General features: G+C 41.0%; 1 protein-coding gene across 1 annotated transcript; it reads left to right on the top strand.

Moving 5' to 3' along the window:
* The first annotated feature begins 6,414 nt into the window (after positions 1 to 6,414).
* On the top strand, positions 6,415 to 18,576 carry LOC116489595 (acyl-CoA (8-3)-desaturase-like). Its single transcript, XM_032188042.1, has 12 exons — positions 6,415 to 6,708; positions 9,986 to 10,096; positions 11,751 to 11,948; positions 12,703 to 12,804; positions 12,966 to 13,094; positions 14,447 to 14,507; positions 14,832 to 14,908; positions 15,712 to 15,809; positions 16,403 to 16,499; positions 17,471 to 17,550; positions 18,210 to 18,335; positions 18,525 to 18,576. The coding sequence occupies exons 1-12, from the start codon at positions 6,415 to 6,417 to the stop codon at positions 18,574 to 18,576; spliced, it is 1,425 nt and encodes a 474-aa protein (XP_032043933.1).
* Positions 18,577 to 21,336: the final 2,760 nt, after the last annotated feature.

Raw genomic sequence — 21,336 nt, 5'->3', positions numbered from 1 at the left:
CAAGTCCAACTGCCTGACCACTTCAGGGTTAACCAAAAGTTAAAGATTATTATTATGGGCATTATCCAAATGCCTCTTGAACACGGACAGGCATGGAGCATCAAACACCTTGATAGGAAATTTATTCCAGTGCTTGACATCTCAGAGGAGTGGGCAGCCCAAGTTCTGTCATTACTGTGAAAGACTGAGGCAAAAAAGACATTAAATGCCTCTCTCTTTTCCTTGTCAGGTGGTCGATTTCATCAGGTATCAGTCTACTATTTCCTTAGACACCTCTCCTATAGATATCCCATGGAAACATGAGAGCCATAGCACAACTGTAAGTGACCGTCTTGACTGCTGTGCAGCAGCAAGGTAATAGGTGTAAGCATAACAAATCTGTCAGTCAGAATATTATCTTTTGCATATGCTTTGCCTCTTTACTGACCCCCACTGGCTTACTTTATTTATTTTTTCAGAAATTTCTGCAAAGTAGCACAAATAGAAACCAACTTTGCTGTGTCATTAGCAAGAGGACCTCTCAACACAGTGCTAGTTAACCAGTTGAGCACACCCAAATTGTGTCAAACATCCGGAAGGAATATGTCAGCATCAGCTCTGTGCCACATCAGCTGCTCTAAACACTATGAGAGGCTTGCTCACTTGAGTCTTTTCTAAATCAGTGATCAGGACCATGAAAAATGCTCAGTGAAGAATTTCTGAAGATGTACAACAGGCCACTGCAGAAGTGGCTTAGTGCTCCATAATGTGCTTCTGCTGTGTGGCTCTAGAGGAGCTGTTCTGATCAAGCTACATGCCACTGGTAATCTCTTCTCTAAAACATGATCTTCAATTCACAGTAGAAAAAACAGAGTTCATGGTCAGCATTTTGAACTGGAGGGGAACATGGAGCAGCCTGCTTAAGCCCTCATGAAAGCTATGAAGAGTTTAAGAGATGTTCTGTTATACTTTTATATGAGTCCACCACTATTGACATTTATCCTCAATGAAAATGAAAGTTAAAAAGCACAGGATAAGGACACCTGTCTTGAAGATGAAGGATGTAATTTTTGGTTAGTTGTCAATGACAAGTCATATTTAGTAGATGTTAATTTGTGCAGCACTCAACAGGAAAGGTAGAGGGGTTATTTCTTTGTAGAGATTTGTTCATAGCATCACTCATACTGGTTATTTATGGTGTTCATTAGCGTTCTTCTAAGACTTAAAAATACTTTGAAAATAATGTTTATGCAGCTCAAGTCCTTGATACTTGAGTAGCTTAGCTAATGAGCAGATCTTGCTGAATCACTTGATAACAGAAATGTGTACATTTGTGTGCTGCAAAACTACTAGACTTTTTAGAAGCTCCTGGTGAGGCTACTCTCTCCTTCCCACTTAGAAATATTTCACAATATTTATGTTGTTATGTACTACCTTGCCTGGAGCCTAGACACAGTGTCTTGTCTAGCAAAAGACATGAAGACATTTAAGCCTTCAACGTCTCTTTCTCTACCTTCTCCCCACCCCGTAAAAAACCTGCTCTGTCCTTATCACAGAAGCCCCTGGCTTTTTCCATGGGCACTCCTGGGGAAAGAACCTTGAGTCTGCCTCCTTGAATTACACGAATTACACTCCCTGGAGCTCCTGCACCAGGGAAATCAGAATAGCAACAAACTTTTTGATGCTGTCTATGTAGACAAGGTATCTTGGAGGGCAGAAGATCTGTATCTTCTACAGACCCACCAGTTCCAGTAAAAACCACACTGTTATGGGTGGCCCAGGGCAGCCAGACATGACAGTATAGGCTGCATTGGAGATACTGCAGACAGCACAGGACACTGATGCTGGCTACCAGGACCAGGAGTGAAGCAACCTGGCTTCCACGCTCTGGAGCTCTACCAGAAAGTATTGTGACCTGGCATTGTTGGCCAGGCAGGAAAGGCATGTCTAGGAGGACAGCTCCCCCAGTGCAGACTACAGCAGACACAGCAGTTTTAAGAGCTTTGAGCAGTGTTTTCTGCTGGCTGACAGGAACTGGAGCATGGGCGTCACACAGCTTCATGTCAGCTCCAGCCACCAGCCGGTGCAGGTGGAGCGAACATAGCAGACTTCCCCATGCTGTGGGTAGTGAACAAGTTGATTTTCTGCCTGACCTCTACAGATCAAGGATATCTGTCCCACCAACTCTCACTAATCAAAAAGAGTAGCTCCAACACCTTCCTGCAAGGTGAGAATGTGCTGCAGCACTTTTGTTTGTTTCTGTTGTTATAGTTTGTTTGCTTGTTTTTTTTTTTTTTTTTTTTTTTTTTTTTTGTTTTGTTTTGTTTTTTTTCCTCCAGTTTGTGCATCATTTTGCTGTGTTTAGAGATCCCTGTTTATGGAGATTTTGGTGTCTGCACTGTGGCTGTTCTGGCTATATACATCAGTTACTTGTATTGAAATTCACAGTGACATAGTGAAATTGTTACCATTGCCCACACAAATGTAATGAAGGAGTAAGCCATCAGAAAGATTTTACTCAGTTACAAAAACAAAGGAAGCAGTCTACGCAATACATTGAATTGATTTTCTACCAGTCCAGAATAGCAAATGCAGGAAGGCACATTGAGTCTGATATGCTGATTATCAAGCAAACCAATACCTTATCTTCTTTCTTGTCATTCAGAACAATTCAAAATATTTGTCGTAGGCAAACCATTGCAAATATGTTGTCAGTTGCCCCTCCTGCCAGGGTAAAAGAACATCCCCCCAGATAGTGTGTTAGCAGGTAGGGACATATTTAGTCTAAAGCATAGCAGAAATGCAAGCACTATTATAGTTCTCATCATCTTGGATTACTTATTAGGACATTTTCCAAATGTAGAAATTGATTATGGAGTCCATCAGTATTCAAGTCATAATCTGTATGGAAATACAAGACTATTTTTTCAGCATTTGTGCATGCTAAAGAAGGCTAAAGACATGACTTTGGTGTCATTCATCTAGCTAATGTTTCTCTGGTGTTCAAGAATCTGCCATGTGGTCCATGGCCTGCAGAAAGGGAACCAACAGAGTTCTTCTCGGAGTCAGCAAGTATTTGAATCACTTATGAGGTGCAACAGCTCAGTTTGGAAAATCAGTGTTCAGACTCTAACCTGTATTCAAGATTCATTTAGCTCCACCCCAAAAACTATTTTTACTTTTAGGCTTGATGATTTACACATTGACATGACACAAGAGTTTAAGAGAGGACCGTGATGCAGGTTTGTTCCACTTCACCCTGATGAAAGTGGAGAGGAAGAGTGGATTACAGAACGAGATGTGGGATACGTGAGAGAACTGGATAGCAGGTAGGTAGATTCTCCGGTCATTATTTGATGTTTATCTTTTTAGCAGCTTGATCTGTTCTTGTGAAATGACATTGCAAAATGTGAAAACAGAGAGTAGCAATACTGTAAATACCTAAGTTTAGCTTAATGGCAGGTGGGAGGGTGTTCCAATAAAAAAAAATTGAATAGCTTCATGTAATAGATAGCTGTGACTCTGATTAATGACCTGTTTGTTACCAAATGTATTGTTCAATTGTATCAGTTGGCTGATGCATTAGCAATTATTATTAGCATTTTTTTCAGAGTAATGTCTATAGACCAAGAGGAATGGTGAAGTCATGAGTTCCATACAAACTACATGGCAGTTTCTTCTCTGACTGTATTATGTGGTGCGTTCTGGAGTAATTAAAAGTTCAGTTATCCAAGGGTTCAACATACATACATACATATGTGAAAGCACTTAATAGATTGGCTAACTATCTCCTGAAAGAGGCAGGTTCTCAATGCTGCTTTATACCTCTCACTAAAGTTTCCAACCAACAGTTTCTGAATGAATCATGCTTTTTTTATTTATTTATTTATTTATTTATTTTAGCCTCACACCTGTAGGAGTCTAAAGGCATACACATCTTCCACTCTGGCCCCATTCAAGAAGCTTACCAAGTGCAGCTAAGCACTCAGTAATAGTGAGTACTTAGTGTACTAAAAGCCATAGCATACAGGGGGGAGCTTTTCCACACCCATCTTAGTTATCCAGTGGTACCTGCAGCTTTATGTAAAAGATGATTGGGGAAAAAAAAAAAAAGGTACTTTCTCAGGTATTTTACTTAGTAACCTGTGAATCATTAAAAAGTTAAAGTATCAGAGGGATGTGACTTTAAATCTCTTGTGTACTGCTAGATTTCCCTGGCCATCTCGGTATCCTCAGAGAGGCAGAGATAAAGTTGAAACAGGAAAAATAGGAAATGTCTCAGTCATATTGTTGAAGTTATTTAAATTCATGTGGAATTTATGGTCAGAAAAAGCAGATAAGGAGGAATCAGCTAGGGCAAGAGGAGCTGAATTCTTTCTTTATTGAATATTCAACATTGAGTATTCAATGTAGGAGGGATGTTGAAAGGAACACGTTGTGCTGTAGTCCCAAAGGCGTGTACTGGTGCACTGGAGATGGCTTATCTCAAACATAGTCTGTAAAAAGTACCAAAAGTAAGACTGAGGGATGGCAAAGCCCAGAAACAAGAAGAAAAAGATGTTTTCTGACTGCCTACTGCAAAAGAAAAGAAGAAACAAAACACATCGATGATAATGACTGCTAAACTTTTTCTAAGGCATCTTATTTTATTGGCTGTCATTGGCAGCTGTGCTGAGAATTCAATTAGAGTCTTTTCACCTCTTCTTATAAAGGAGAAAAGCCATAAACACTATTTAAACAGCTTAACTGTGTTAGCTGTAAGATTTCTGATGGTTATTTGGATCTAATAATTTTCTAACCAGAACCATGGACTGCAGAATTATTACTAAGTGAGAACTTTGTTATCCCAAGCAGACTCAAAAGTAAAGGAAGAAAAATGCAAGTGTGTGAGAAATGTTACAAATGTTTAGGAATTAGATCAAGTGGAATATTGCAAATTATGAAATAGCGGTAACTCTGACAAATTAATTTTTCAGATTTGATAACATCCTTTGAAAATTATCTGAATTGTGTGCTTCTCCATCCTGACTGATGTTGATACAGGCTTTAACATGAGTTCTCTTTATATGGAATAATGAAATCATTGATTCAGGTGTGTTTTTACAATATTTTCATGACTTTATGGCCTGTTGTTAAATTAAAAGAGAAAATTTTGTGAATGTTATGACCTTTTTAAGAAAGATAGGAAAAGCTGAACCAAGTGCTATTTTGTAATTAATTCTAATTTCCTGGAATTAATAGTACTATTTTTCCCCTGACAGTTTACTTAGTAATTTTAGAAGTGGGAGGGAAGGGCAGGGGGAGAAAAAAACAGTTTAATAGCCTACCATCACAACCTCACATAACATTTTGTGTTTGCCATCTAAAGTTTACCTGAGGTAAAAAAAAAAAAAAAAAAAAAAAAAAAAAAAAAAAAAAAAAAAAAAGAGCATAAAATGTGGAGGCCTGAGGAGACTTTCCAGTGCAAAGGGCACCGTGGAAGCCTCCTCCTCCCTGGCCTGCTCTTGGTATATAAATCACCTTTTTTACAAAGAGGTTCATAGGCTGCAATATCCCAACAGAGATACAGAGTGATATTTTTGGGGAGAGGTAACAAGTTACCTCCTAAATTTTTCTTCATAATGTGAAGCCTGTGGGCCTAGTTGCTCCAGCCAAAGTATCACTTCTTCATCCATCTGTTTAGCAACTGGGCTGTGGACAAGAAAATCATCTTCAAATTCTCTGCTACTCCAGTGATACCAAGGTAGTACTACTGCTACAAGTTAAAGCTGACAGAATGTCTGAGAAAAACTCTCCTCCTCAAGGATTAATTCATCCTGTGTTTGGAGCTGTAGAAACCTGATCATTCCCATATTTTTGGAAAGTTGCAGTGCTGCATGCTACGTCTCTGTTTTGCTGAATATCTTTTCTTTGTTCAATTGCATCAGAAAACAGTGTTTTGATTATTCCTGAGAATATCCTAACTTCTCCATCCCTGAGAAGAATGTTGATTTTGGGGAATCCTTCCCATTTTTCTCTGCATTCTGGGTGTTCATTCTTCTTGGAGGAGGTAACAAGGTATATTTTAAGCAAGATTTTCCCTGATGGATGGAGAGCCCAGTAAGCACATCTTGAGAACAGAATGAGCCAGGTGAGAAAAAGTGGTCTAACACTCAATAGTAGTGCATTTTTTTATGCCTGGGTTGCAATGCAGGGGCCAGGACAAGGAAGAGGAGGTTGTGAGTCTGTCTGTCTGCTTGTTTGGGGAATAGGTGAAGCCCAGAGGGGCTCTGCCTGCATCCAGGCACGCTCTTCAACACTTCTGTCATTTCTCTCAGGGCTGAAAAACTGAGGGAGGCGTGGGCTGGGGGGGCGGGTCGGGGCTTGACTCATCCCTTATACACCTGGGGAGACACAGGGCACGGTGGCTGCCTTTGGAGGAGAAGCAGCAGGAGGATGGTGCTGCTGCAAGGCGATGGGGACTGGGCAGCTGGAGACCAGGACCAGAAACAGGACCAGGACCAGAAACAGAACCGAGACCCGGACCCAGAACCGGTGGTGGCTTCTTCAGCCCTGTGGTCCCGCCGCTGCTTCACCTGGGAGGAGATTGCGCAGTGCTCAGGTCGGGGTCCGCCACCCCAGGACCGGTGGTTGGTGATCGACAGGAAGGTGTACGACATCAGCCACTTCTACAAGAAGCATCCCGGGGGTGCCCGGCTCCTCAGCAGCCATGCCGGGCAGGATGTCACGGTGAGGGATGTCACAGGCTGGGGATGGATGGAGAGGGCAGCGAAGACAGGGGGCACCAGGGTTGTGGTTGTAATCCAGATGAAGACTTCAGGATGGCTCTTATCTCTTGAGCTCACTTTAGAGCTACTGGAAGCGTACTGTGGTGGTTGCATATGGTGAGGAATCTGCAAGTGGTACTGCAGCAGTCCTGTGGCAACTGCAGCAGTCGCTCTCCTTATCTTAGTAAAGGAATCTCTTCCAAAGTGCTTCCCCAACTTAATTTGGAAGGGAAGGGAAGGGAAGGTGGTATGCTCTCCCAAGCAGTTTTCTAGGAAAGTCGCTGCAGTTACTGCCCATAGTCCCTCTGATACCTGGAATGAACCAAATTGGACGAATCAGATGGCTAGCTGATGTCAAGCTGCTGGTCAGTTAGTCTGTGGGCAAAAAGACATCTGCTCATCACCTTTCCTGTTTGACCATTATCTTTAAAGCTACGGAAACCTGTAGGAACACAGGAAATTGTTCAGCAAATTCTCTGGACTTCTGGTGTTCTAGTATGTACAGGTTATGCTGAAAATAATAGTAAATCAGCATCTATACAAAGATGTGACAAACAGGATTGCATCCTTGCTCTGTATTTTGAAAAGCAACTCGAGGCAAATAGGTTCTAAATCTCTCACACATGGGGGATGACTGATATTCATGAAAAAAAAATATAATAATTTTCAGTCCACTGAGTTTAAACTTCAAATTTTATATTAGCAACATTTTGCATTCCATATTTTCCATCATTCATTTTCTTTAGTTAGCACTGTCAGACGTCTTTCATTTTAGGATACTGGATAGCCCCAGATAATGGATGAACTTGAAAAATACAGGTGCTTTGTTTCTAGGATCTGAGCTAGCTCTTACTGGTTGATGCCATATCCAAATAATAAGCCCTGTCAGAATTCAGCCAGTTTCGTGTGACAAAAGTTCAAAGCTAATTGATACATGTGATACTGGAGTATCTTGTCCTGCTTGAACTGTGTGTGCTTGCAGGCTGTGCATCTCGGCCTCAGAAAAAAACGTGAAAGCAAGTAAAAGATGGAATATTTGCTATAGGCACGGCTAGACTGCAGGATCATGGAGCAGAAAGAGCCAAGCTGGCACTGGTCAATCTATAACAGAAGCAAGATAAATTAGGGTTTGTGGAATTCGATACTCTACTCTGTATCCTGTTTATATGTGAACCTGAACTATCTTGTTTGGAGCAAACTTTATTTCCACACTGAGTTACAACCTGAATGTTGCAGGGAAAGTTAACATCCCAGACAGACCCAGTACAGAAGTAATTCCTCTTCAGTATTCAGTGGAGTTTCATGAGATGGTATGAATCTCACAGGCCCTTTAGTTGTAGTGGATGCAGACAAAAAGAGGAAGGAGCGTTAATTAACAAAATTGAGAAGAGGAGTGGAAATACTGAGTATGATTAATGCCACAATATTAGCAAGGGTCGCACCGCACAAAACTGTAAAGAAGAGCCCTGTTACTGCTGATGCTGTTGAAGTGTCTTCGCACAAAGTGTAGAAAAGCAGAGTTAAGGAACGAAGTAACTTAGGAAACAGGAACAACTGTCGTGAGGCTGGGTTGCAGTTTAACCAAATTCGCTTGAGTTTTGAAGGCTGTAATGATGTATAGTGTTGTATGAAATACAGTTACTTGCTGTAGATTGTTTTGCAGAGACACTTCTTGCTTGTTGTTAAAACTGGGATTTATTGCCAAATTTCATTGCTGGAATTGCTGGCAGAGATTCACTGTGATAGTGACTGTGTGCTCAGTACTTAGTCTGAGGTGTATATGCAACATAGTTAGTCATGCAGTTGCCCAGGCCTGTGTTATTTTGTTATTTCAGAATATAGGACAGATTCTGTAGCAGTTCACTCAAAGCCTCAAAGCGATTAGCTGAACAGTGTTTTTTTTGTTTTTTTGTTTGTTTGTTTTTTTTGTCACACAACCATTCTTAATTCACACTTGCACAGAGTAGCCCTGCAGGGTTGGAACACAGTAAAACACTTACTCTGTTCGGGTTAGACTAACAAAAATTGATGCAGACGAAAGATGGTGCAAAAGCAGACATGCCAGCAGAGCAGTAAGATGAAGTAAGTTTGCTTGGTTGGATAAAAGCCATTCTCCACAGCTGGAGAATCTTTGGGAGGAGTTTCATTCCCATGGAGTGAATTCACAGCTCAGCTCAGCCTCAGCTGTGGCATATCAGCATACTCCTGTCTTTTTCAGGGCTCCAGCTACTCCCTACATGCTCTCTCTGTCAGTGAAGTTGTTTCCTCCTCTGTGTTTCTGCCCTTTCTGTCCCTAGCCCTGCCTGGAAGCTATCACACTGTTGTTTTTTCATGCTTTTATCTTTGTGAGAGATCAGTAACACCTAACCAGGCTTGTTCATATAAATTGCATTCTTGCATTAATTTCTGTAGGAATATCTCCAAGTGCTAGAAAAAAGCTCCCTACATACGTCACTTAGTCCTCAACGAAATCCATCCTGTATTAGTTAATTTGGGAGTGGATTTCTCTTCCCAGGGCTGGTTGGATTGTTGCTGTGACATGTTTCCTAAAGCAGGCTTCTCATTGCTATCACCTGTCCATCTCCTCCTCCAGAGCTTGTATTACTTATAGTTTAGTTTTCCATCATTACTTAGCCTTAATATAACAGAAGTCTTGATGCTATTACTTGACTAGTTGAGGAAAAGCAAGAATTTACTCTTTGATAATGGTATATTTCTGAAAGGTCAAAATCCTTTATGTCTGTGAATAACAACCACCATTTTTTTTTTTCCTTTAAGAAGTTGGATTTACAAGGCAAACAGTCTTCTGATAAATTTACAATAAATATGTTTTTAGTTTGATGATGGAAGGTATTTTGGACACCTGACTGTCAAGGGTGAGTGAAAGGTCACTAAAATTGGGGTTAGAAGGGGAAGAAAGGCAAGGAAACTAAATTCCACTTTAGACATGTAATTGAGTTCAATTCAATTTTGTATTATGCAGCTTGCATATCCATAGTAATTTAAGTCTTTGAAGCCAGACCTTCTCTGTTTGCCAGTTAAATAATAAAATCTCATTTAAGAAGAGATTAGGGTAAAGGTGATGGAGGGGAAGATGTAAAAAATGAGGAGATATAAAGGTCTTTGTTACTGTGGTTCCTCCACCGTGAATGTTTTAGCATGCACAGCATATTGAGGAGATCGGGGTCAGTAACACGATGGTTTTTCTTATCTCTTTCTTTACTCTTCTGCATTTGCAGGATGCATTTGTAGCATTCCATGTTGACAAGCTACTGGTGAACAAGTACTTGAAGCCACTGCTGATCGGGGAGCTGGCACCAGATCAACCCAGTATTGAGCCCACTAAAAATGTAAGTTTATCCTCATAAACCAAAGATTAAAGGCAAATATTCTGAGATTATAACTTGATTTTCTAGATCAGTGTAGTTTCTAGAACAATGTGATCCAGGTTCTTCACAATTTTTTGTTACTACTCAAAAATCCTAAATGAGTATTAGTCTAAATCCATATTATTTGTCAGAGAATGAGATTCCTAAGGAATTTTCATCCCAGCAACTGCATAAGGTATAGAGGCTTGTTTGGCTCTCATGAATATTTGTTATCAACTTTTCTTTCCCCTGCTTTGAGAAAGATCTAAGCAACCACTCAGTAGTTCTCTTCAACAGATAGTAACTTTTCAGACTGTATTCCCCTTCTGTTGTAGGTATCTGTAGGGACAGAATGCAGGTAGAGTGCATCAGCCTTGACAATACACTGTGAAACTTAATTCATTGCCCTTTTGGACGGCCTACTGTAGCAGTCTCAAGGTCAAACTGTGTAACTGCTGATGCCAGTGTGTGAATAACCAATCTTACATGCCAAAGAGGGGTGCAGACAATAGATCAGAAGCAGTCTTGGAGTGCAATTGTCCACAGGGTTGTATGCACCTAATTCCTTTCCTATATCCAAGACTGTTTTCTTCTATTCCTCCTTGTCTGCCCTGACTTCCTTTGCATAATTTCATGCTGAAGGGGAACAAGGTAACGTGCCATCATGTAACCCAGGCATTAGAAACAATTCCCAGAACAGCAAGTTCATCATTCCTATATATATGGATAGAATGTCCTATCCATGTGAGGCTGTGCCTTGCCAGTTTCCCACAGCTGGCCTGCAGTAGAGCCTGCATGTGCCTTGCTCCTTACAAACTCCATTTCCCAGAAATGACTGGCAAACTGGTCTGGCAGTCTCCTATGGGCTGGGCTTCATGGAGACAGGAGCCAGGCTTGTGAGGTATCTGCTGAGCTGGTAAAGACAAAGGTAGGTTGGTCTAGTACCTGGACTGTAGTCACTTCTTCCATATTACTTCCTCAGTGACCAACGTGAGGCCAGCTGGGCTATGGGTTCCATTTTTTGTACAGACGTTTGACCCTCCCCTGTTAATTGTGGGAAGGGTAAAGTGAAGGTATGCATTGTTCTGGTGAAAGTGATGGCACAGGAGGATTAATGTCATCATATGCATACAGTATGCCTTCTAATAAGTGCTTTACACACATGCACTTCTTCCCCTAATTTGACTATTTGAGGAAAGGTTCTGGATGTCTTTTAAATCTTCATGCCTTCACTATTGCCTGGCAATGTTTGAGTAGTGCTGGGCTCTGGTGACTATGGACCAGTAGCATTCAGAAGATATTACAGCCCTAAACAGCTGTTGCATGACCCCTGTGTTATTGCCAAGGAGATGGTGGAAGAAGCACAGGTGCTAGACATAGTCTTAGGAGCTGGGGGTACAGACATTTTCCTCTGTAATAGCTTCTGCTTGCTCCTCTGCTCTATGTACTTTATTGGGCAAAAGCATAGAGTAGTTGTAGGAGAACAGTGATGAAGTTTACTGGTGTGCAAGTCCAGCTCTTGTCCATTTGAACAGACTTTGATCTTTCTTTCCTCGCTTGAAATGTTTATTGGCTTTTAAGGCTGTAGCGCTACACTCTAGGAGCAGGGAATGTGTAATACTTGTGCTTTCCACAGAAAATGCTTGTAAAAGACTTCCGTGAATTGCGTGCCAGTGTTGAGAAAATGGGACTTCTGAAGCCAAATAAACTCTTCTTCTTCTTGCACCTTGCTCACATCCTCCTGTTGGATACTGCTGCTTGGCTCGTTCTCTTCTACTTTGGAACATCCTTAATGCCCTTTATTGTCTCTCTGGTGATGCTGAGCACTTCTCAGGTAAGCAATAGAGTCCACAACATATATGCATGGATTTATGTCAATTTTCATACACATACTATTGCAGTTTTGTAGCTCTCCACTACCTTACTTGGTACAGTTCTCCTTTGCTTAAGATGACAACTTCTATATGACTTGTGTTTCACAGAAGATGCAAAGAAGAAATTCTTAATTGTGGTGAGCTCCCAGTATGCCTAATCTGTAGCTTTTTTTTTCCCTTTTTTTTTTTTTTTTTTTCCCAAGATGTATTCACAGAATCATAGAGTGGTTAGGGTTGGAAGGGACGTTAAAGGCCATCTGTTACTTTTTACACAGGCAGATAACTTAGAACCATTCCTCCTTGTCCTAGCACTGAAAGAGGGGAGGCTTAGATTAGATGTTAAGAGAGAATTCTTTACTCAGAGAGTGGTTAGGCACTGGAACAGGTTGCCCAGAGAAGCTGTGAATGCCCTCTCTGGAAATGTTGATGGTGAGGTTGGATGGGGCCTGGGCAACCTGATCTAGTGGGTGGCATTCTCCCCCAAGGAACCGGGGCTGGAACCAGGTGGTGTTTAAGGTGCCTTCTAACCCAAGCAATTCCATGATTCTGTGATATGATCAGGCCATTGACCACAACTATGAGTGTGGCTATCCAGCTATTTCCTTATCCACCAAGTGGTCCATCCATCAAATCCATGTCTCTCCAATTTAGAGGCAATGATGGTCTTGATTCCCCTTTTGTGCTACTCCCAAGATTTCCTTTTTCCTCTTTCAGGTCCAGGCTTCATGGCTACAACATGATTTAGGACATCTCTCAGTCTTCAAGAAGACAAAGTGGAACCACTTGCTGCATAAGTTTGTCATGTGCCACTTGATTGTAAGTGATTGATCCTGGAACAACTTGCTTGATTTGATGGCCTTTCAGCAAGTGTGTGTTCTGAAGATTCTGTAGGAGTGTGCTCAGCACTGGGTGAAGAAGGGAGAGAATCTGGCTCTGAGAGCATTGTGGTTCTCATGCTCTGTTCTTCACTTAAACAGGGAGCATCAGCCAAATGGTGGACTCTTTTGCATTCCCGACACCATGCCAAACCCAACTGCTTCCAGAAAGATCCTGATATTGATATGCACCCGTTCTTGTTTACTTTGGGGAAGAAATTCTCTGTGGAGGTCAGTGTCTGTGTATGCATGTGGTCATATACTAGCAACTGAGAAGAACACCCTACTCAACAAAAAGCACAGTATATCATAAATATCTAAAACTGTAATCATAGTTTCTGAAAAAAAGATTTTCATCTGTCGATTTTCTTTAGACATTGTGAGCAGGTCATAGTTTATATTATACTATTTAAAAGTTGCTCAAGCATTTGAGAAGTTGCTGTAAACAAATAAGAGACAAATGTTCATTACATATAGGAGGGAAAATCCAGTAGGAAAAGACTACTAATGGTTATAGCAACTTAATGACCTACTAGGTTTTGTAACAGCTCAGTAATTACTGATTATTAGGTAACTTGTGAATACTAATATAAAGCACGTATGCAGTTAGTCTGGGATTATTTCTTAATATTAATGTCTAAGGCTCACAGATGCAGGCTGCTCTGGTTTGTTTATGCCTTGATGTGAAAGGCAGCTGGCACAACAGTGCTGAAGAAACAGTGGCTGGCTGTTTCTGCAGTTTTCTGGGACTGGTTATTGTCAAGTACCTCTCATGTGCAGAAGTCATTGACTACATAAGATGCTCTCAGCTTGTACTGCTAGTCCACTGCCAGCAGCAACAGCTGAGGACAATGCTGCAGCCCTTTTACTGCACAAGTTAATCAGTTTTTGAGGCCTTGTCAGAACTACAGCAGTGATTTTATTTTTTCTTCTATTGAAATTGTCACTTAAGTTTACAGAATCAAAGAAAAAAGTAGAAAATGAAAACAAAGAAAACGACTGGTTTTGACTGGTAGTATAATTTAGTGCTGTGGTATGTAAGCTTGTGCCAAGTGACTTATGAATGAACAAGGAACACAAAAACAATAGATTCAACAGTTAAAGTTCACCTCAATTTACTCTCAATTTTTATCATAACTCATGCTTATGGGTCACACCATCTTTTAATGGATAACACATTCAGGTATAGCTTTTACTACCTTATTCCTTTCCAGCACAGATGGTGGTATCTGATGGTAATTTATTTCCTACTATGTCCCAAGGTATGTTTTAAGTATATGTAGAACTACTTTTCAGCAATCACATTTCACTTTTCTCCTACTGAAGAAAAGTCTCAGGTTTGCTTAACTGCTTATTTCTGTAGGACTTCACAGAGTAAAGCATTAAAGCAGTCACTGGAGTGAGGGTTTATAGCAAAAGCATGTATGTAAAGTAATAGGACAGGTGCATGAGAGGGAGACAGTACTGATGGTTATGGAAAGTGTGCAAAAAGGGCGCTTTCTGGGGAAGAAAGATGGAAAATGGCAAGTTACCTGTACAGATTACTTATATTCCACTCATTGTTTTATTGTTTATTTTCATAGCTTGGAATCAAAAAGAAAAAATACATGCCATATAATCACCAGCACAAATACTTCTTCATTAGTGAGTATCTTCATTCTCCTGCGACACTTATTACTAATGGGGCTTATAGATCTTACTTTTGAGCTGCAGTCAAACTTCAAAGAGCTTCTCATATTATCTCTGTTTTATCACCTGAGACAAGCAGGCTCAAGGATCACTAAATGTTAGTCTTCTTTGATGCATGTTAAGATCATCCAGAAGTTTCTGGATGATAGCAGCCCTAAAACTCTTCAGACTACTATCTATATCGAGTAGTTGTTCAGGGATCCTTTGCTTCCAGTTCGCGATTTGATATCTGTCATTCAGTGAACGATATTACCAGTGATAATGATTTCTCCATTACAGCTCTTCCTCCGCTCCTGTTTCCCACCTACTTCCACTGCCACACATTTTATATCGCATATACCAAGAGGTATTGGGTGGTAAGTATTGCTATTTGTGCAACCATGGGGTTAGCTGTGGGCTTTCAATCCTTCTCCTGAACATGGAGCCTACTTCTCTCAAGAGTTCAGGCCCAAGCTGCATGACCCAGCTTGCTCATCAGTTAGGCCTAATAAGACAGTCAGGTTGGTGCAGCATTTTTCAGTGGCTATGTATCCTTTCTGCTAAACACATTATGTTCCCCAGCTCGCTGATAAAGGCCTGGAAACAAGCAGTGGGCTATTTGATCTGCACTGCCTTGTCTTGCTTGCAAAATCATGGAGTGCATGTCCACAGTGTTCAGAAACAGGAGAATGTGGATTTGCAGGAGCTGCTGTCCTCTATTTGTCAGCAGTATGCATATAATTTGCACTGCTTCCTATGCCAGACAGACAGTGCTTATGCTTCATTTTTCCTTCTCTTGCATGTGTTACAAATACAGAAAGGTAGAGCAACCTCCAGGCAAAATGAAATAGCTGGTCTAGCACTTTGTTCACTGTGGAGTCATTGTAAATGATTTGATATGTCTTATACTTGGGTTTCTGAATGCCTAGCTATTTGCTAACATATTAATCCACTTACTAGGAATAAATGATAAAATTTAATTCAATTATAGAGTGAAAAGAAAGCATTGATACTTTATTGTAACTTGGTTTTCTCTAGTTCTTTCAATTTAGCAAACAACTACAGCAAAAACCTACAGAAGTTGAATGTATAAAGTTTTCTTTTACATATAACATGATGCTTAGAAAAAAGATTTAGGAAATGCAGTTTCTAATGATTTTATTGTCTTCGGGTTTGGTAGGACTTGGCCTGGATGCTGACCTTCTATATCAGATTCTTTTTTACCTATGGATCATTATTAGAAATAAAGAGTCTCCTGGCATATTACTTTATATTCAGGTAACATCTTTTAAAAAGATACTTCAGCCTTCCTTTGTGTATTCTTTCCATCTGTCTGCCTCTACCTTATTCTTATTCTTCTGTGTTCTCTTTTACCAACTCTTTTTTGCTGTTTATTTTTTTTTAAAAGTTAAACTCTGCTTAATCATTTTCTGTGAAAGCAGAGATGTAACCGAATGATTACCAAATAGAGAAATGCTCACCTTATGTAATGTTCAGTGCTTTTGATATTGGTTCTGCTACTAATTAAAGAATGTTTAACAGGAAAAAGGGTTACCCTGGGCTTGCAAATGTTTTAATCAGCAGCATAGCCTTCAGTGGACATACTCTGCTTAGATCATTTTACTGTTTCTATCTAGTTCGGTCCTTAGTTAAAAATAAAACCAGGACGAATGCCAGGCTACTTCAGTTTCATACCAAGACATATTAAGTAATGATGAGTTTTATAAGGAAATATGAAACTTCCAGGTGCTGGATTAGTCAGGCTGGTGCTCTCCCATGCATTTGTAAGCCTGGCTATGCTGTCATTTCAATGGCTCATCATTGACTCATTTACTTGTTACTGAATTCTGGCCTCTTGTTTGGTTGTGCAGGATGCTGGAGAGCAGCTGGTTTGTCTGGGTTTCACAGATGAACCATATCCCAATGGATATTTACTACGACAAGAATTTGGACTGGGTGTCTACCCAGGTAAAATATTTTCCCCTTGGGAACTGTGGCCATACAGGTACAAATTCTAACCACAAGACGAGCAGCTACTGTATTGCACTAAGGGTGAATCCTGCTGGTAACTGGGAAGTGAAGGTTAATAGGATGACTGCAGGAAAAAAAAAAAAAAGAGTTGCTGGAACATGTTTAGAGAAGAGCAATGAAGCTGGTTAAGGGACTAAAAAGCAACATGTGAGGAGTGGCTGAGGGAACTGGGCTTTCTTAATCTGGAGAAAAGGAGTCTGAGTGGAGACCTCATCAGTCTCTACAACTACCTGACGGGAGGCTGGAGCAACATAGGTGTTGGTCTGTTTTTCTCAGATGACAAATGATAGGACACAAGGAAACAGCCTCAAGTTGGGATAGATTTAGATTAGATATAAAGAAGAATTTCTTTGTGGAAAGGGTGGTTAGGCCTTGGTATAAGCTGCCCAAGGAAGTAGTAGAGTCCCCATCCCTGGACATATTTAAGAGATGTGGATGTGGCACTTAGGGATGTGGTTTAGTGGTGAACCTTTTTTCCTGAAGAGATGGAAGTTCATGTTCTGCTCTGGCTGAGCTCCTTTGCACCAACAAGATGTCAACTACTATCCCCTCTTTGCACAGTGACTTACTGGAGGCTAGCAGTAAAACCATCACAGAAGCACCTGTCCATATCTGCTTTTTCTGGAGATGTAGGTTTGAGAAGACTCAGAACATGACTGTGTTATTCATATGCATTCACAGGAGCACAGAGCCAACCCCTAGTTTTACCACGGTCCATGCTAGCTGGTCTGTATAACTGCTGCTACACAAGGGAAGGAGGGTTATGATTCTTGCCTTGAGGTAGCTCAGCTTGGGCTGAAAGAGAACAACAGAACAGAGTAGCACAGTATAGTGTGCTCTTGAGACAAATGGAAAAGGCTGCAGTAACAAACCTGTACTAACTTTGCCTTTCTTTTCCCCTTCTCCAGCTCCAGGCAACATGTAATGTTGAGCAGTCCCTGTTCAATGACTGGTTTACTGGGCATCTGAACTTTCAGATTGAACATCAGTGAGTATACACCCTGAGAGTGGTTGTTTTTTTTCAGAGCACTATTCTCTGCTCTGAATCCTACAAATTGTTGTTGGCACCAGTGCGTTTGTCTAAATCTGAAAACCCTAAAGATCATGATAGTTAATTCAATACCTTCACTGCGGGCCCACAGGAAGACTGGAATTATGATTGAAAATGGAATATGGGCAGGATCTGTGGAAACATACAGGTAGCAACAAGTCTTATTCAAAGTGGTAGTTCATATGCATCTGTGAAAATGTGTGTGCCAAGGCAACCTGTTTATACCCTGATGGAGTAGTGAGATATGCAATTGAAGGATGTACCCATCTCCATTCCTGTGCTGACTAGTTATGGAGATGATTACAGCTGGAGAAAGGGGGCAGAAGTGGATTCTCCTAGTTTATGGTGTCACTTAATTTGGAAAAAACAGATATGAAAGACAACAGTAGAAGAATAAGGGAGGGGTAAAGCAGGAAAATATTATGAGTTCCTTGGGCTACAAGCACAACATAAGGAAAGAGGAGACAGGAGCAGCAAAAAGTTCTGTTTAGTGTGGGCTGTAAGAGTCCTAGGAAGTAGTAATGAACAGAACAGGAATGTTTGAAAGGTAATATTTCTTGTCGGGGCACTGAAAGAGAACTTGTCTCCTTTCACAGCCTATTCCCCACAATGCCAAGACACAACTACTGGAAGGTGGCTCCTCTTGTGAAATCCTTGTGTGCCAAGCATGGCATTGAGTACCAATGCAAACCGTTGCTCACCGCCTTTGCAGACATTGTGCAGTAAGTAACAGTTAACACATAGGGAACAAAATTGAAGAAGGATATAGGAGAGACTGAATTTTTAAGAACAGGGGTTGTCTTGCTCTTTCTAACAAATCTGCATGTGGAGATGCTTGTTTCCCTTGTCCTCACCAACACTCCCTTAAGCATCTACATGTAATGTGCCCATTTTCTCTCTCTCTCTCTCAGCTCTTTGAAGAATTCAGGAGAGCTCTGGCTTGATGCCTACCTACACAAATAGGAAGACAAAGTTTGATGGTGCCACATATAGCCTACTATGTCTTTGCACCCCCAGTAAGCTGAGGAGCAGGGACAACGAGGGACTAAGGAAGAATAAAATGGATAAGAACTGAAGGATGTGATTCCAATCAATGTGAAGTTATCTGAATATTTCTTTTGTTCTTTCCTGATATTTTGGTTCAGATATGTTAAAAGTGAATAAAGCCAGCAGGAGCTGAATGGTTAGATCAGGGAGAAACTTTTTGTTAACAGTGTCTGAGTAAACAAGGCCAAGAAGCAGTTCTGAGCATGTGTTCAGGTCAGATCTACGGACTGGTGTAGCTGCACACACAAGTTCATGGCAGTCTCCTCATGTGCAATGTTTAACACCTAATACAATGTTTCCTTACTTGAAGTCATTTGAAATTGCACAAGATTTTGAATTAGTGTGGTGTCCTAACAATGCACTTACATCATAATAAACTACAAACTACACTTGGAGTATAGCAGTTGTAATATGTAGTTGAATAACAACATAAGCGTTGCTCCTATTATTGCTCTCTAGAGTATTTGCAACAACACCAGGCATTCCCAGTTGCCACGCAAAAATACAGTTCAAGCTCAATTCACTTTTCAAAATTTCTTTACTGCCTTTTTTTTAGCCTGCTACTTAGGTACTCTTTGGAGCATTCCTCATGTGTGTTTCTTTGATCTGTTATATTTTACAAATCTGATCCAAGCTCTTTGATAAGTAAAATAGCTAACTTTCTTTTGTATTTCTTTTTGAAGGATTTTTTGAGGAATTATAGCAAAGGAGGCATTAGTAAGTAGTAAGAGCAGTGAAAGCCAGCTGCTAATATAAAACACTCAGATTGGTTTAGTGTTTTCTATCCATAAACTATATTTATGGTTATTAGTCATAAAGATAAAAATAACAGTATTATTATCCAGTAGCGTGTATGAGTAATAAAGTAAGAAGTAATGCAACTGAATTCCTGGAACCGTGCACTTGCAAGCAAATGTGTATTAGTGCTAGTAATTTTCTAGTAAGAAATAATCCTAGTTTCTTTAAGGAAAAAAAATGCATTCTCTTCTGTTTAATGAAGGCAGAACCGGAACAGATTCTCAAATATGCAGCCATACTATATTTCCCTCTTGAGGGAAATGCTGTGATTATTGGCATTCTTAGTCCCCAGTACACTTCCAATATATTTTCAAACTAGTACAAAATGATCTATGCATTTCAACATAGTCATTCTGGAAGTGTGTGTGTGGGGTGGATACATTACATGTATCTACATGTATGCCTCTAGAAAAATACCTTCTTCAGTTCTGTTTGTGGGAAGTCAGCTGAGAATTTCTTGTAGTAGATAAGAATTGGATACATGCCCTGTGAGTCCTCAAACTGGCACTGGTTTGAGAAATCTAAATGAACCTTCATTTAGGGGTGTGGTAATGATGGTAAAAATATAATAAAGGTATGGGCTAATTGAAAACATGGAAAATAAAATTTTTCCTAGTTTTTGGAAAAAAAGCATGATTAGCTTAGACAAAAAAAAAAATCTATAAATCAACTCTGCCTTCTGAATGGATTGCCTTCCACTCAGCTTTCCGCATTGGACTGAAGAGAAGAGGTTTGTATTACAGACAAAGGACTTTGGAAAAAACATGAGGTACAGAGATCGTCTGTTCACCAATCTTACTGCAACTCTGAGGATGTACAGGGGCTAACAAGGGGGGGGCACACTGAAGGCCATAGAGTATGTGAAAAGGTACATGGGTGGCTCTTAGGTGCATCAAAAGGCAAATCAACCTCTCTGGTTTAGACCACCAGGCAAAACAAAGACTCTGGGGAGCCAATAAAAGAGAGATTCTGGGATCCTAACCCAAGACTTACCAGAACCTTGGCTGAGGACCACCCCCTACCCTGATAGCATAGGGAAAAAAACACTTGGGGAAGAAACTTCCTTGCAGCCTTGCCCTTCTTTTGGCAGCTCCTTTGCAGCTACACATCAGTGGGTGCTCTAACCCCAACCCTTGGCTGAGCTTTGTCCAGTAGTAGAAAAGAGCTAGCTGGGATAAAAGATTTTGCAGTTTATCCTGTACTTTGGTAACTTGCAGATGGCTCCAGAGTCTCAAAGAGCTGTAAAGGACAGCACAAGGCAAAAATATGTCTGGGGTAAACTAAAAACTGCACAGAGGACTCTGGGTCTCTGCTGCTTTACCTGCATCCTCAGGGACAGGCTACCAGCACCTGCTGGCAGTACTGGTCAAGCAGGGCCAGAAGAGCTGCAAAAAAAGTGGTAGAAAATGCCTAAAGAGTTGAAGTGGCCAAAGGAAGAAGAGGCAGCAGTGACATTGCTGGGGGATGGAAAAAATACAGGTGGTGCTGGCTGAAGGGAAACAGCTACCTAGGCTCCCTGCAGAGATAAAGCTCTTTGTGCCCCAAGTAGCAGAGGTGTGAGGGCTCCTGGTAGGCAGCAGCAGGACCAGAGATGTCCTGCTTAGATTGTTCAGCCCAGAGCAGGCTGAGGGGAGGCCTCATGGCGGCCTGCAGCTCCCTCACGAGGGGAGCGGAGGGGCAGGCGCTGAGCTCTGCTCTCTGGGGACAGTGACAGGACCGAGGGAACGGCATGGAGCTGGGACAGGGGAGGGTCAGATTGGATATGAGGAAAATGTTCTTCACAGAAAGTGGTCAGGCACTGGAACAGGGTCCTCAGGGAAGCAGTCACAGCAGCAAGCCTGACAGAGATCAAAAAGCATTCAGACAACACTATCAAAC

Source organism: Aythya fuligula, chromosome 5, assembly GCF_009819795.1.
Source record: "Aythya fuligula isolate bAytFul2 chromosome 5, bAytFul2.pri, whole genome shotgun sequence".
NCBI classification, from domain to species: Eukaryota; Metazoa; Chordata; class Aves; order Anseriformes; family Anatidae; genus Aythya; species Aythya fuligula.
Note: the sequence above shows the minus strand (reverse complement) of the source record. Positions and strands in the feature narration are given on the sequence as shown.

Excerpts from the sequence above, each read along its gene's own strand:
- LOC116489595 (XM_032188042.1), top strand. The coding sequence starts at position 6,415 with ATGGTGCTGCTGCAAGGCGATGGGGACTGGGCAGCTGGAGACCAGGAC. Across the intron at positions 11,949-12,702 it reads TGATGCTGAGCACTTCTCAG|GTCCAGGCTTCATGGCTACA; the intron begins GTAAGCAATAGA and ends TTCCTCTTTCAG. Across the intron at positions 15,810-16,402 it reads GCATATTACTTTATATTCAG|GATGCTGGAGAGCAGCTGGT; the intron begins GTAACATCTTTT and ends TTGGTTGTGCAG.